This window comes from Nasonia vitripennis, chromosome 4 (genome assembly GCF_009193385.2).
Source record: "Nasonia vitripennis strain AsymCx chromosome 4, Nvit_psr_1.1, whole genome shotgun sequence".
Lineage (NCBI taxonomy): Eukaryota > Metazoa > Arthropoda > Insecta > Hymenoptera > Pteromalidae > Nasonia > Nasonia vitripennis.
In genome coordinates this window covers 30,390,926-30,407,815 of record NC_045760.1, presented here as the reverse complement: position 1 = coordinate 30,407,815, position 16,890 = coordinate 30,390,926, and the positions used below count along the sequence as shown (strand labels likewise).

Here is a 16,890-nt window from a genome sequence, read left to right as displayed (position 1 = left end):
AGCGATAATAACCTGAACAAACATCGTAAAATATATCCTTTCGATCAATGTGAAACAAGCCTAAGCAAGCGCGCGCATCGCACTTCCGGAGAACATGGAGCTCGTAGCCGCCCCCGCCCGGCGTTACGAAATCAGCTGGTGCGCCCACTTTCTCCCCCCGCGCCGCCTCCAGCTCGCGCACACGTCTGAACTTATCCCGTTCATCCCCCGCATATATTCATCAGCATGTGGATGTGCATCGTTTATACGCGCGCGAGACGGCTTTATCGTCGCTTTATTGCGAATAGTTCAAGTCTGGTTTACGCCTTCGAATTGGATGGTGCGATGCTCGGATGTCAAACTTTGCTTATAGGTATGAGAGAAGTGGGCTCGTCCTGGTGGTCTATACTGGAGGATTTTTGTTTTGTACTGTATTACAGGGGAATCCCCTGAATATAAACTTTTCAAATAACTCCACAGGATTATAATCTTGAAATTGTATTACGACGAGGTTTGTCTACTCCAATTTATCTAAATATTTCAGCCGATGCTCCTGTGGATAATATACCTATACAATAAATAAACGTCAAGCAGCTCGGGCAGAATCGCCGGTGCGCAAGTGCAGCTTCTGCCCTACATCCGCGACGGCGGTGCAGTGGTCTAGGAGAGCAATTTTTCACCCTCGCTTTTCATTCTGTTATAAGCTCTTGTTCTTTTCACGGAGCTTAATTAATAACGGGTTATGCACTGCTGCAACTAGTTTATTCGACGGCTATAATGAGAAAAAAAACTCAAAATTATCCTCGTTAGTTTGGGTTACCAGTTTTTTTAAATTGTTAACCTCATGGAAGATGACCTTCGCTCAATACGAAGCAATAATTTTTACAATCATAGAAATAACGGTGAAGGGTAAGTATGCGCGAATATCGAGTCGAAGGCCGGAAGAGTCGTCGTCGCGCTCAAAGGTCAGGTCGGAACGTTGCAGCCCGAGATCAATAGCAATGCCTGCACACACACGCACACGCACACACTGTGCATATAAGTATACAAAAAACACATTATTGTAGATACTCGCAGCGACGGCTTTAATTAAGGAGCTTTGTTCTTTTCCAGAAATAGAAGTTTTCTGTGCTTTTAAACTAAAATTATCAAAAAGAAAAAAACTTGTGTTCCAATACGTCGAAAAGTTCTACCTCAAGCCGAAATCGTCATACACCTCTTCAAATTTAGATTCACGGAAAACGCCTTGAAAAAAGCGGAAGCACTTTGTGCGAACGTCCATATACTATTATTACAAATCGCTTTTCCACGCTTCCAACGTCCATTATTAATAGATCGAGCAAAAGTGCGCGCAGTTATCAGATTATACCTTTGCGGCCTAGTTTAAGGGGACGGATACACCTATTGTCAAAAAATGCAAAATTCAATTTTTTGTTTATATTTTTCCTAAATTGTTTGAAAAATGAATCAAACTATTAAATATATTCAGGTATAATGTAAGAAACATAAAACAATGTTTATATGTGCCATATTATCAGGAATGACATTTCTTCGAAGGCAAAAATTCAGAATTCTGATTTCTGAAAATAATCAACAAAAATTGTTTAAATACTTTAAAAAGTAACAAATTTTATGATAATATCCAGACAACTTTTTTAAATAATATTCTTTTGCAAAACCCCACACTCATCTGGAAACTATATGTGTTTGAAGCATAGCTATCAGTATAAAAGTGGGCTTCGAAGCCCAAATCTTAAGTAAGTCTGCGGTAGCTGAAAAATGGAAATTCTGAATTTTGGCCTTCGAAGAAATGTCATACCTGATAATATGGCACATATAAACATTGTTTTATGTTTCTTTCATTATACCTGAATATATTAATAGTTTAATTCATTTTTCAAACAATTTAGGAAAAATATAAACGAAAAATTGAATTTTTCATTTTTTGACAATTTAAGGTGTATCCGTCCCGTGTTAAAGTGCTCAGACACGTCGGAAAATATAGAGAGCCTTGGAAGTTTGGTGAACTTTTGTATAGGACTTTATGTAACTCGTTTGCTGCTTTTTAGCATCGGAGAATCAATCGACTAATTAATCCGTCAATTAAGCAAGCACAATGTATATTTATAACAATGGATCATCATTCGCGCATCCCACGATGATGCGTCTTTAATTACCAGTGCATCTGGCCAAGAACCCGCCGGTCAATTTAACGTTGGCATAGCACCCCTATACGATATACGGAGCTCTGTGACGAGTATAAAATAAATTTATTTATTCACCTTCAGCAAAGTTCTGATAATTTTCAAGCATCACACCGTGTAAAAACGACTGCACATAGCGTATGGCTGATCCGCGCGATAAAGAAAAAAAGCCGCCGGTACGGGGACGAGTTCGCGAATCGCCTTGAGATCTAACAATAAGTGCTGCTCTGCCGGGCACGTGGGAAACGTTTTCTGGCCGGGAGACGCGCCCACGGGAAAATGCCGCATTCAATGCTGTGTTTATAGTCTCTGATTCGATTAATGCAATCGGACACTATTGACGGCGAGGAGGACGGGGCTTCGCAGAATTATTTATTTAAACGATAAAATTAAAGTTTTTCGCTATATAAATCGACACGGATTTTCCGAAACGAGAGCCACGCCCGATAAGTCTTATCGATTTCGCGCTTATATAGACACACCTGTGTGTATCCGCAACTAAGAGACATTTTTCAAAATGACGCAAAAATACGTATAGCTGTTCGATTTACGCTCTACAAAGCTCGACTATATAGCTGCTCGTTAAAAAAAGAACACACGCGAGCGATGATCCAGAGAAGAGGAGTAGCCGCGCCTATGACACGTATACAAGTTGCAGTGGTGTAGTCTTTGCGATGATTCTGTAACAGCGACGACTTGGCACGACTCGACAGAAGTCTTTGCACTTTGGAGAAGCTTTTATATGCTGGAATTTTTAGGAGAGCTATTAAGGGTCGTTCAAAATTTAGTATATACTTGATGGTTTGTTGAACCTTTTTTATTATTAAAATTTATCAATTACACAAAAGAAATTCTTTTAACCGCAACCATATCCTTCACGCAAGAACAAAAGAAGATATATTTGTTTTTCCTAGCGCAGCCGAATCCCTGGCAGAATATAATCTCGAGATTCTCAGCCTAGAGAATAGCTGCCAATTCTTCTCGAATTCTTTGATACACTTCAGCCAAGGGGGGGGGGGATATACTCTCGACTCGATTTATCATCCGACGCTCGCGCGGGTGTCACGCGCGTCAATCAGCAGGGCCGCGACTCTATACCGTGATTTTTTTTAAGTTTGCCGCAGCTTTGTTTGTTTTTCTCGAACGTCATCGGAGACTCGCGACGATTTTTTTATCGCCAAGTTTCGAAGCTTTTCGTGAAATAATACAGCGACGTTCTCGTGACTGTATAGAAAAAAAGTCGAGCATTCCTCGCACCAGCTCGACATCGACGACTTCTTACATCCGCTTTTCTTCGCTGTACACTTCCGCGATGTCGAGGAAAAAAAGTGCCTTGAACGGAAAATTCGCTTTATTTTACAATTAAAAATGTACAGAATAATATACCAGAAACTATATAAAAAAAAAAATCATTGCCAGAATCTCCTCGACCCTGAAACAAACGTTCGTGCTCGCAGGGGCTCGATTCCTTTTTTAAAACCATCGCGTTATGCAACCGCGTATATAACGCATCTGTTCTGCCAGGGAGAGACGCTTTTTCGCACGATTTTTAAAAATACTATTAAGTTAGTTATAAAAATAAGTTACATAAACGGGAGTATAGATATATACATATACAGTAGAGAGACGCTGGTTATATTGTTTTTTTTCGGCTTTTGTTCTGCGCGATGGACGAGTGGGACGTTGCTTGGTACTGGAGGCGGATGAAAGTTCATTGTACGCAAAAGTTTTTTTATTATTAGGTTTTTTAATGATTTGGTTGACTTTCTTCGGGATGGTCTGAATAGGGAACAGACATGGTTTTGCTATATACATATAAATACTTATATATAGTAGAAAATAGCATAAGAATACGTTATTTATCAATTTTTTGCTGATGTAGTACCTCTAGATCCTAATATTATTAACTAAAAATTCATATGTTTGAGTAATTTTTAAAACGGCAGATCTCCAATATGGCGGCTCAAAGCATAAAGACCTAACCTAACGTACGGACATTTGAGTACATGAATTACAGTCATCATGAATCTATTTTGATTTTCAAGCATTATTTCTTAATTCTATTATGATTTTTGAGAAAACAATAAGGTTATTTTATGTATTAAAATTTACATGCGTTTATACATCTATATATATATATTTTTTTTTTTCATCCTTCGCGCCGCCATTTTGATCACGTGAGCTCTCAATCATTTAAACGTATCATTAGCAAACCAAATTTTCAAAACCATATTACTTAACAAATATTGTAGTAAAAATCGTAGCTTTTGTACTTTTGTGTAAGATTTATTCTTAACTTTATTTTAAAAAAGGTTTTAAAAATCATGTCTGTTCCCTATTATACGTAGCCGTTAGAGTATCTAAAGTAGTTTTTTATTGCCAAGATCGTATAAAAATTAATTAATTTACGTTTTAGCGAACGCAAGCTTATAATATATAAATATTCTATAGATATACAATTCAATCATAGTTACATTCAATATGTAATTTATACATAATACACTATAATTCTTAATATGAATAAAAACTTTATCTAAAAATGTATGCTTTTACTTATTTGTACACAACAGCTTATGTATACTTAATTATTTGCAAACATTCTATCGAATAGATTTCTAGGTAACCCTTGATTATCTCGACGAGAGGCTTGCACAATTTTTCTAATATCACAGTCTTCGCATGCATAGTAATTAACGACTCCCCTCACAATCGGGTGAGGCAACGTATCATACGCAGCCTCCTCGATCATTTCCTCTTGTTGTACCATAGACTGATGGCGACATTCCGCGTTCGCGAAAACTTCGCGCAAGTCGTCGGCGAAGTTGGGAAAAGGGCTGAGGTCGCACTGCTCGAATTCCCTCTTGAATTCGACGTTCCACATTTGCGCGGCTGTTCGGCAGTGGCACTTGGTCAATAGGTCGAACAACGTGAAGGACCTGAATAATCTCCTGGCTTTCAATCTCTCGATTTGTTCAAGACAGCTTTGATAATAGGCCCATCGACTGGGAGACTTCTGAATGCGTGTTTCGTCTAATAAGTTGTTGGGCGGCTGGATGGTCGACTTCTTGATGGCCAGCATCCTGAGCATTACATCCACATTGGGGTTCCACTGTATGGGCAGCCTGATACGTCTAATCCGATAATCTCCGTTATGGTTATCGGCAGGTAGTCGATCTATCATAGCGTAAGGGGTGCGACCCGCATGGTCCGTAACGCTTATATTCGCCCCGGCGGAAACGAGAATTTTGAAGTTCTGCCCACCATCGTAGAAGAAGCTATTACAAGCGTTATGCAATGCGGTGGAACCATAGACTAAATCAATACCGCCATAATCAATTGTTTTTCTCGCATCAATGTTTGCACCGCGCTTGAGTAGAGTCAGCAGTACCACCGGGTTGACGGAGCCAGCGGCCAAGTACAGCGGGGTCACATTATTCTTCGCCAGGGCGTTCACGTTTGAGCCGTGGTCCAAGAAGAGCTTCAGCTGAAAAACGAATTTTCGTGAGTTCTAGTTCGAGATCAAAGCTTATATATGGCAAAAAGTTCGGGTTTACACTTACCAGCTCGTTCTTGCCTTGGAGGGCGGCGACGTGTATCGGTTGGTAATCCTCAAACATCTCTCGGTCCTCGAGAGAAACACTCTGCTCTATGAAGAATCTGGCCAACTCGACGTGCTCCGTGTCACGGGCGAATGCCAGACGGTGCAAGACGTTCTCCTGCTTGGGCATGTCTCTGGCCATAACGTCGGCTCCGTATCTCACCAACAGCGGCACCATCTCGTCTGCTTTTTTGTGAGAGCATGCCGCGAGCAACGGTGTCGCGCCTGTGTTGTCCCTGGCGTTGACGTCCACTCCCTTTTCCAGCATCAGTTTGATCAGCTCTAATTGACCACGGTTTATCGCCAAGTGCAGGACGGTCTGGCCCTTGTCGTCCCTATTTTGCAAGTCGACGCCTGCATTGATCACCAGAGCGGCGAATCGCTCGTTCCACTCGGAGGGAAACATCTGCAGCAATACGTTGATTATAGGCGTCTTATCGTCGACGTATGCGTCCAGCGGAGGATTGCAGAGCTCGTTGACATTGGCCCCGGAGCGCACGAGCAGTTCGGCCGATTTCTGATAGCAGCTGAGCACCGTAATCCACAGGAGCGACAGCTTGTCTCTCTGCGAGAGTATTTTGCCGAGGCGAGGCCTCTTCTTCAGGATGAGCTTGAATATGGCTTTCGGCTCGTCGTCGAACTCTCGAAGGAACTTCTTTATCCTACTGGCTCGGCCGCGACAGTGTTCCTGGAAGAGTTTGATCAGCGTGTCGTGCAGCATTTCATCATGGCGGACGCGTGCGCCGTTGTAGGGATCCGTGGTGTTCCGGTTATAAACGAAATTTTTCTTACTACAGGCACTCGGGTACACGAGGAAAGTTCGGTCGGGCCGTAAAGCCATTTTTCTGAGTTTCACTTGCACTTACGTATTTCACGATTATTGAAAAATATCACACGGGCTTTTCTAGGCTCGCCTAACTCAACTACTATATTTCTAGTAATGCGACTCTCTCAAAACTGAGGCGTACGTCTGACAGCCCAATACGACGCCACGCCACGCTGTTAGACGGGCCTGTTGTGGGGGATTGCTGTTTACACTCTACTGCGGAGCGAGCGCCACGGAATACTCGCAGAACCCCATAAAGCGGTCGAAATCGGAACTAGCCTGTTGTTGACACATGCGCATTGGTCAGGGAGTAAGGGGGAAGGGCCTTCCTACTCCGTGATTGGTCGATATTGGAGTTGTGACGTCACGCTTGGCATGTGTCAATTTCGTCACAGAAAATCGTAAATGACAACAACAAACACATGTCAGCTGCGACGCGTCACGCTTAACATGCGTCATTTTTCAGCACAGAAAATCACGAATGACAGCAACAAAAGTACGAAATTGAAAATTCAATGAAAATCTGTTCACAGCTTTACTCAGCCAAGTTTTCGCCCATAATAAAAGTCGCTTACTACACGTAGAGCAAGAGCGGGACACACCCACGGTCGACTTCCATCATCGCACCACACAAGCGCAGTGTCGCTTTATAGAGTAGAAGATTGTAAATCATGCGTGATGCACCGCACATATGATATATGTATAGTATATGTTCATACGGCCGATGTTATATAGTGTGCAGCCGGTTGCGAGTCATTAGCACCACTTGAGAGCGATTCTGCGGGTCCGTCTGGATATGATGTGTATGGAATGTGTGCGACGCTAAACCCGTACATTCAGCTTCGTGTGTAAATTTAATTTATTTAGTCGTGCCGTTCTGTGCGTTAAATTCGAATTTGCCGCGTATAATATAAAATTATAAGTTAAAAAATATCGACAGTAGTTCAAGTGCTCGTGTTGACTGCATAAGCCGATTTTTCATATTATTCTGCTGTTTTTTAACATTGGCTTCGATATTTTCTAAAAAAATATGATAATAATAATTTAAGAAACAATTTAATCTAATCACCTGCGAGTCGTGAGCTCTCATAACCCCAAAATCTAACCCACCAAACTTAACATACTGTTTAAGGGGACCTCACCACCTTAAATAAAAAATAATGAGATATTGATTTTTTGTGTAAAACGCATCTTAAATTGATTCAATAATCAATTAAACAATTATATTAACTCAGGCATACTGTAAAAATAGGGAACAGGCATGGTTTTGCTATATACAGTAGAAAATAGCATAAGAATACGTTATGCATCAATTTTTTGCTGATTTAGTACCTCTAGGCCCTATTATGATTAATTAAAAATTCATATGTTTGAGTAGTTTTTAAAACGACAGCTCTCCAATATGGCGGCTCAAAGGATAAAGACCTAACCTAACGTATGGGCATTTGAGTGCATAAATTCAGTCATCATGAATCTATTTTGATTTTGAAGCATTATCTCTCATCTCTATTATGATTTCGGAGAAAACAATAAGGTTATTTTATACATTAAAATTTACATACGTTTATGCATCTATATATATTTTCATCCTCCGCGCCGCCATATTGATCACGCGAGCTCGCAATCGTTTAAACGTATTATTAGCAAACTGAATTTTCAAAACAATATTGCTTAACAAATATTGCAGTAAAAATCGTAACTGTTGTACTTTTGTGTAAGATTTATTCTTAACTTTATTTTAAAAAAGGTTTTCAACACCATGTCTGTTCCCTATTATCAAACAATGTTTATAAATACCATATGACAGGTACAAAAGGTCTTCGAAGGCCAAAAATCATAATTTTCATTATTTTAGCTACCGCAAACTTAATTCAGTTTTACAATTTGATAAAAAAATTTGTTTAAATATTTAGAAAATGACAAAAATTACGCTTTACTTGTAGACAACTTTTTTAAATTACCACACTCATTCCCTAAACATATGTATTTAAAGTAGATCCATTAAGAAAAAAGTGCCCTTCGAAGCCCAAAACTGAAGTAAGTCTGCGGTAACTGAAATAATGAAAATTGTGATTTTTGTCCTTCGAAGACCTATTGTACCTGACATATGGTATTTATAAACTTTGTTTGATAATGTTTACAGTATTCCTGAGTTAACATAATTGATTAGTTGATTATTTAAACAATTTAATGTACATTTACACAAAAGATTCAATATCTCATTTTCTCTCTTTCCTCCTTTTTTTTTCTCTTACAAAAATGATGGCCTTTGTTGTGAAGCATTTAATACGTAATTCTGATTGGTTGCTGGATGGTTGCCTAGGCAACGAGATCAGAGCCGCGCTTTAAATTCATAACCCTCAAAACAGTCATAACTCATAAGCCTGGTAGAGGTGTTTAAAATGAAATGTGCAAACCTTGATAACAGATAAAATATATCTAATATAACTAGCAAGAAATTTTAGTAAAAATTAATCATTACCAAGAGTGTGTAGTATTACAACATGTGTATTGAAAAGTGGAACCCTAACCCTATTTGAAGTAGTAATAAAGTGTGTAAATATTATTTAGTTTTTTTTCTAAATGTCAGTGAGAAGTTCAATTAAAATAATAAAGAGTTTGAAGATACACTGTGTCTCTGTGCCCAAAGTCGCCTTCGGTGAGGTTTGAGAGGTGAATTTAAAGAAAAGTTCAGTATCCGAGTCAGTAAGTTTAAGTCTATCATTATACAATGCTCTTTGAATTGTAAAAAGGCTACTAGACAACTAAAATATGACACATATAGATGATTCTGATTTAACTGTTTTCATTCATATTTTCACATTGAGGCCCATATACAACACCCATGATAATTATTTTGTTGTATAGCATGAGTTTACATTCACATCAGTGTCGGAGTCGAAATCAGAAGTTTTTCAGTTAAGGTCGATTCAACTTTAAATATCTTTTCAAAATCACAAAAGAAATCTATATGCAAAATATGAGCCCTCTAGACCTGTTAGTTTTTGAATGAGAATAATTGCAAAAATGGAAAAACAGGTATCGGTCTCAAGATCTCTCACAACTGTTAAAAGTCAAAATTCTAGTCAATGCCTTGACAAAATAGCTAAAATACTTATCACTTTCTTCATGTAAAAATGCACTGGAAACCAGAAATACAATCTGCTAGAGATGGTAGTTTCTGTGTAACTGTCTACAAGCAAAATTTGATGCGCTAAATTAAAAAATTCATATGGGCCTCGATGTGAAAATATGAATGAAAACAGTTAAATCATAATCATGTAGGTACATGTTTTCTAGGTAGCATAGTAAGTATCTGTGTAAAATTTCAGTTGTATAGCTTTTTTATAATGCAAATAAATGGCATTGTAATGATAGACAAACCCACTGACTCTTATACTGAACTTTTCTTCAAATTCACTATTCAAACCAATGATGACGGCATTGAGCATTATTAAGCATGTAACATGTTACATGCTTATAAAATATTAGCAGACGTTAATGTGCCGCCCAACACTTATAGTAGATTGTCTACCAGTGTCATTAGACAGAGATAGAATCAAGAGCGCGCGAAGCGCGCCTTCATTCCTAATTTCTTAAATTTAAGGTGGCGAGGTCCCCTTTAACTGATTCTTAGCTAAGTTTTCGTTTACATTTAGTTAATTTACATATAAACATTTACTCGTTAAATTTCTACCAGGGAATTCAATAGCCTAAAAATATTCAAACAATCTCTCGCTGCATCTTCCAAATACTCAAGGGACGAGTTTACAGTCCGCGCGAGCACACCGCACAGCGAGACTCGAGAGTACGGGAATAACTCAAAGCGGGAGAGTCTAGAGTTCAGTTTGACTCAGTCTATTTCGCGACGCCGAGATAATTACTCCTGCGCTCTCGGAATATTGTACTCTCCGACTCTATACTCTTTTTTCTCTTTGCCACACGTGCGGTATGCAAAGCCACAACGCCCGGCTTTTGAAGTCCCTATGGGAGGGGGATGACTTCGAGCTGTCTTCAGGAATATTTTTTAATTTTTAGTCGACGAAAAAAAATATGCAAGCTGCTTATGTTTTTAACGTTGACGAGAAACGCAACGGTTTCGCTATCGTAGAATTGTGTACATATAATATTCCGGAGAGTCGTTATATGTCAGGGGCGAAGCTGAGATGACAGTGATAGAGTGGACGGGCTTGAGAGCGACGAACTCGGACTATGCATGCCTTTTGCGACCTTTTTAGCATTACACGTACAATTTTTTACTTACTCATGAGCTTGTATGCACGTACATACATCAAAGAACGGTATTGTTTTATAAAAGTTCATATCGAAGATACAATTTTTTTCGCATTTGAGTTACATGACGATTAATTTTTTTAAATGTTCACAATGTACTGTTGTCATGATTAATAAAAAAAAGCTGATCATTTATCCGGTGGATTCGCTGAAGGCCTGACGCGACGTTGCATCACCACTGGCTCCATCCGACGAACTGAACTGACGACGAAAACAGCTTGACTGACGACTGGTAAGGAAGGGCCAGCGTCGACGAATTTTCGAATGAAAAATGCTGAAGTTTAAATAACCGATTATAATTCGAATCGTATACATTTGCACAATTTTAACTTTATTTGAAAAAGTATATTGCAACGTCGCCGCGGTATATGTATAAAACGAGCGACGCTCGTAACATTTTCATTTGAACATCATGAACAGATTGCGCTTGTTAATTCTTTCGCCGAAATAATTTTTCTGCCAATAGAATCGGTAATCGTCTACTCGATCGTACGCAGAATCAAAATAAATCTTGAAACATATCTGAAAAAATATACATGGCAACGTTTAAAGACCATCCGATCGTTTTTTACTCCTTTTTTTTTTCATATGGGTATACTTCGAAAATTGAAGGAAATAAACTCACGGAGATAACGATGAATATACTCACTCCAGTAGTCAGGCGCGAAAGTCGTAATCAGTAGGTAGAACCCGATGATGCCGATCGTCAACGTCACCCAGTTGTTCTGCATCTTTTCGGCGATACCTTGTTCTCTTCCGAGTACACAGACGTGTGTCAAGCCTGAGAACTTTCTTGACTATTGCCACAAATATGCCTGCTGAATACACACACGATAAAAGTTCGCAATGAGAGCAATTACGATAATTTACGTAAGTTATTGAGTTACCTTATTCAAATTGCCCGCTACTTCGTTATCTTCTACGTGATACGCACAAATTGGTCGAAAAACAAAAGTTCCAGAAATCGATTACGACGATCATCGCACGGAATAGAAAAAATAACGAACGGAAGGTGCGAAATGAAGGCAACGACCCGTGTATAAAATATATGAGATGTATTCTAAAACAATTCTTATTTACATTATTTATGTACACTCCACGCGCTGCGAATTATCTGCGATTTTCGATTTCCAAGCTCTATGCGCAACATTATTGTCCTCGTCGACTGTACAGAGAAGAGACAGATTTAAAATATATAAGGGCCGAAGGGACAGACTCCGACACACGCACACACAAATACACGCAAATCACAGCCCAGAAATACAAGGATGACGTATCAAATACTGGCCCTAATCAGTCGCACGTGTACACACTATATTGCACGGTTCGCTCTACCGCTGGAACTTGTCGTCGATTATCGGTTGGAAAAAATGATTAGTTAAGAGATTTTGTCAAGTCTATTCCAACGAGGATAATGATGCAGTCGGCTGGTATCGCAGCTCCAGCGGTAGACACTTCAGTCGTTATTTTAATTCGAAAGCTAATCGATGTTGTCCTGTGCTTGTATAAACATAAGTATGAGAAACTAATTCTTTCTAATCTTCGAAAACCGAAGATGTTCATTATTCGTAACTACAAAATCTTTTAAAAGTACGCGATCTAGCTATTACAATAAACCGTTACCCTATTCAATAACCATAAGAAACGTACCAGGACTGGATCTCGTAATTCCTTACAAAAATCATCTCAACAATCGGCAGTGTTTCGACCTTACCATTCATGCATTACACATCACCGTTTGACACATTGCGCTCGACTCGCTTTACAAAAAAACGTATACGTCGTTACACTTTAACTCGACTAGCTTCATCGTTTTGATGACGTTAAATCCGCATTTTTTTTTCTCTACAATCTATTTTGATTGACTGCCTAATACAAAAATGCCTCGCGTACAAGCATGGCACGTTTACATCGAACAGTGGGTGTGATATAATCTCGGCGTTATTGCTCAAGTCTCTCGATGACTTTGTCGTACTTCTTTCGTGGAGGTATCATTCTGGTATACGTGTAAGATCGCGTAACGAGACATCGGCTGAATAAATAAATAAATAACAAAACTAATACATACACGAAGTGTTAGAGAAAAAATCGGCTATTATACAGGAAAATCAAATTTACATTGCACTAATGGTCAAATCCAATAAAATTAATACTTCTCGGTTTACAAAACGTTCGACTCAACGAGCAATCAACACGTGTACATACAATAAATCGTTATCCACAAATAAACAAATAAACGGCCACAACAAGCATTTAAAAAATAAGCAAAACCGAGTCCAGACGAAAATCGACGCGAACGTAAAAATTCAGTCCCGTCAAGTCGAGCAGCTCGTGCTCACCAGAATGTTACCTCGCGTTGTCTTTGCCATGCGAGTCAGAATTCAGTTTCGGCGCGGACGAGGTACTGAAGCTTCTGTTTCTCGAGACCTGCATGGTACCCAGTACCAGAGTCAGATCGTCCTCCTGAGTGGACAGCGATGGTCTCTGTGCCGACTTCTTGTTGGCGATGGTGTTCGAAGTCTTGATGAGGTCGGCGTCGGTAGGGTCGATAGCCTTGAGGAACCTGACCAGGTCCCTGGACAGTTCCGAGCGTCCCTGCTTGAGAGCAGCGTCGAGCAGCATCGTCGCATATTGTTTGCTCACCGAGGAGGCCTCGAGATTCTGCAGGATTAACAGGTAGCTGGCAGCTGTGTCAAGCTCTTGGTTGTTCAGGCAGGTCTGCAGCAGCTTCTTCGGTGGTCCCACGACCGAGAACAAATAAGGCCACAGGGCTATCTCTGTCTTTCTGGCGCACTGAACTATGGCTCGAGCCCAGAAACCAGGGAACGACTGGATGAACTCCACCACTGAGGGCAACTGGGCATCGGGCAGAGGCTCTTTGCTGGTGGCCTCCTCTTCCAGGACTTCGTGCAGCAGCAGTTCCAGAGAATGAGAGAAGTAAGGCAGAGACGAGCAGGACATGGCTATCTCCCAGGCTTGGTAGCCTAGATTGCGATGAATCAGCTGGCGGAGCACCTGATGCAGGTAGACTTGACTGGTAAGCTCTAAGACACTAAATGGTAGGATGAACGGTGAGCTGGTGTCCGATGTGTACAGGACGGTGTCGTTTTCCGCGCCGAGGATGATCACGTCCTCGAACAAGATTGTTAAGGGATAAATTTTCAAGTAAAATGGTAGCATTATCGTCTTGCTCATGAAAGTGTGAACCTTGTCTTGGTGCCTCTTTGGAACCAAGGGTAACCAGACTTTCATGCCGTGAGCACCGCAGAACAGCCACACAGCTTCCGTTAGATAAGGTTTTTCCTTTTTCGATTCCCAAGGTATCCATATATTTTCTACGCTGGAGGCCAGTACGGTTGGAACTGCACAGGTGAACAGAACGTCGGTACTTTCCTGCCAGTGATCCCGCTGTACCATGAGAAGTTTTCCCGAAACGTTTAAGAGTAGCGTCTCTGGATGTAGATTGTCGTCCGTGATTTCCGTTCTGATCAATGTCAAACTGGCACTGACGACGCATGCTGGATGAGGACAAAGACTGCTTATGTCTATGGTCTGGATCATAACTAATTCAATGCCGCTGCCGCCTTTTTCCTTTTTTAACGTCATAGTGTACAGTCTGATCTGAGAGTTGGCACAGAATACCAAGAGAAGATTTTTCAGAATATTCAATAACAGGATTTGCGATGTCATTTTTATAGATCGGACATGATTGTTGTCTAGGCGTACATCCCTTGGATAGATTCTTATTTCGTCCTCGTTTTCTGGAATGGAGTAACTGCTGGTGATGAGATATCCATTGTACCAAAGCAGACCACCGGTCACTACAAAATCTCTCTCTTGATACTCATTGCCAAACAACTTCCATTTCCGAGACAGCATTGAGTAATGCGCTAGGCCAGTTTTACCAGCTACAGCTATACTTTGTCCCTCTTCGTCGATAGCAGTGAATCTTATTGGCCAGTTGCAGCTTGTGTACGCATTTGGAATGGGTACAACAAGCCACTGTTTTGTACCAGAAAGAACATGACAGAATCCATCCGAACGATCTGCATTAGAGAAGTGAACCTTAATATTGTTTGAGAAAATTTTGTGTCCCAGATTTATGTACAAGCGATCTTCTCCCTGGAGATATATGTGACCATTGTGAGACATGCATGGATTGACTGTGAGAGGACTTTTTACAAACTCCCAATGTACTACGGAGCGCGACTGATGATTTTTGTTGTTAGAGCAATTCTCTTTTGGCAGTATATAAGAATCCTTCAACATCCACAATTGATAACCCTCCGCGGACCATTCCATTGTACTTATCTGAAACGGATTTCCTCTCAGAGGGTCTACATTCAGTCCGTAGTCCCATTTCAATGTGCACATCAAAAGTGCACCAAAGGTGCTCCATATCGCCACACCACCACTACTCCATGCCAATGCGATAGCACAGCTGTCTGGTGTCCAGCGTAAACAAGAAACAGAGCCTGGAACACCAGGATAGTCTTTGGTAGATAGAACAAGGCTGTGAGAAACTTCCAGTGATCCTGTTGTTTCATCCACATACAGCACAAGAGCCTGGGAATTTTTTCTTCCAAAAGCAATCAATCTATACTTATGATTAACAGCAGCACAGGTTGCATCATCCAAATCCCTGGCCCAAACTCCTATAACTTGATTGGGATCAAACTTCAGCGATTGAGCAGTCAAGAATGCAGCTTTACCACAATTGAAAACAACAGCAAATCCACCAACTAGTGGTGAGTAATCAATAGAAGTGACATACGTATCTTTGGTCGTTATCGGCGCAGCCGATGTGGATATCTGTTGATCAATACTAAATGGGATCCTTCTCAGATCCAATGAATAGTCTCGATTCTGAGTTCCATCCCACTTATGTCTAATAATAAAGCTGGTTTTAGTAGCTATCATCAGCTCATCGCGAATACATACAAAAGACGTTATCCCCCCATCAATCCACACACACTTTTCAAACTTCAACTGGATGGATGGAATTGATTCCTTTATGAACAGCTCCGCACTGTCTCTCTTTAGACCATTGATAGGCGAGTCTTTCTGCTCATAAGGACTCTTCGCCTCGTTGGATTGGTCAAACAACTTGTAGAAGAGCAGATAGCTGTCATTGGTGGCAATGACCAGCATGCTCGAGTCTGGCCTCCATTCTAGAATCGCGCTCTCTCCATACTTCTGCAGGCACTCTGGAGTGCGTTTCTGATAGACCAGTGGCACACAGGGCTTACAGCACCAGATGCTGATAGCATCAGTGGTAAGTATGCCAAAGAGTATTTTATCCCGATTGCAAGTAATGGAGCATATCTTCTCTGCCTCGGAGACCTTCAGGACTCTAGGCCAGCCAACTGGGAAGAACATCTTGTTCAGAGAACTGCTCAGTGTTCAACGATCATTTCCCAGCTCACTGCAAATTATAGGTAGGCAGTTAATAAGTATGTATACATATATGCGCACTGACAATACGGTAAGAACATTAGGGAAAAAATTTGGTTAGACCGCGAGCCTGTCACACCCACCTGCAGTGCGATCCTAGACGTAATTACGATCGCATATTCCTCCAGAGAATCAACTCTATATTTACATGTATACGTCGCAAGTCCACAGAATGAGGTTAGAGAAAGTAGGTCGTCAAGTTTCGCGACAGGATCACACTCGGCGACGATCACTAGGTCCTTGATCTGTACAAGAGACGAAGTTGCGGACGACGCTCCGGTTGAATCGTCTTCTGCCTCGTCCTCGAGGATTACGGACGTATTATAGATATATAGGTATGCGGCGACAGCCAGCTGGCAGTATATATATATACATAGGCGCGGTTGTGCTGCGGGGAGGGGAGTCGCGTTAAATGATGATATAATAAACAATATTTAATTTTTGACACGTTGAGTGTACGTACTTGCATGAAGAATTCAATTTGCATTCTTTAATCGAAATAATTAATATCTTATTTTATTTTTTTGCTCGTTTAG

At 40.6% G+C, this 16,890-nt stretch overlaps 2 protein-coding genes across 4 annotated transcripts; both read right to left on the bottom strand.

Moving 5' to 3' along the window:
* Window positions 1–2,985: 2,985 nt before the first annotated feature.
* On the bottom strand, window positions 2,986–7,093 carry LOC103317775 (ankyrin-3-like). Its single transcript, XM_008216773.3, has 2 exons — window positions 5,744–7,093; window positions 2,986–5,667 (listed from the first exon to the last, which is right to left on the bottom strand). Exons 1-2 carry the CDS (start codon window positions 6,620–6,622, stop codon window positions 4,765–4,767), a joined length of 1,782 nt encoding a protein of 593 aa, XP_008214995.1. The 5' UTR covers window positions 6,623–7,093; the 3' UTR covers window positions 2,986–4,764.
* Window positions 7,094–11,210: 4,117 nt separating this feature from the next.
* On the bottom strand, window positions 11,211–16,730 carry LOC100122493 (guanine nucleotide exchange factor subunit Rich). 3 transcript variants are annotated; one of them, XM_031930569.2, is made up of 4 exons: window positions 16,438–16,730; window positions 11,788–16,325; window positions 11,526–11,718; window positions 11,211–11,422 (listed from the first exon to the last, which is right to left on the bottom strand). In XM_031930569.2, the coding sequence occupies exon 2, from the start codon at window positions 16,277–16,279 to the stop codon at window positions 13,247–13,249; it is 3,033 nt and encodes a 1,010-aa protein (XP_031786429.1). In that variant the 5' UTR covers window positions 16,280–16,325; window positions 16,438–16,730; the 3' UTR covers window positions 11,211–11,422; window positions 11,526–11,718; window positions 11,788–13,246. The 3 variants fall into 3 exon arrangements, with proteins under 3 accessions (XP_031786429.1, XP_003428173.1, XP_031786428.1); XM_003428125.5 differs by having other exon boundaries at window positions 11,550–11,718; XM_031930568.2 differs by having other exon boundaries at window positions 11,550–11,715.
* Between the last annotated feature and the right edge of the window lie 160 nt (window positions 16,731–16,890).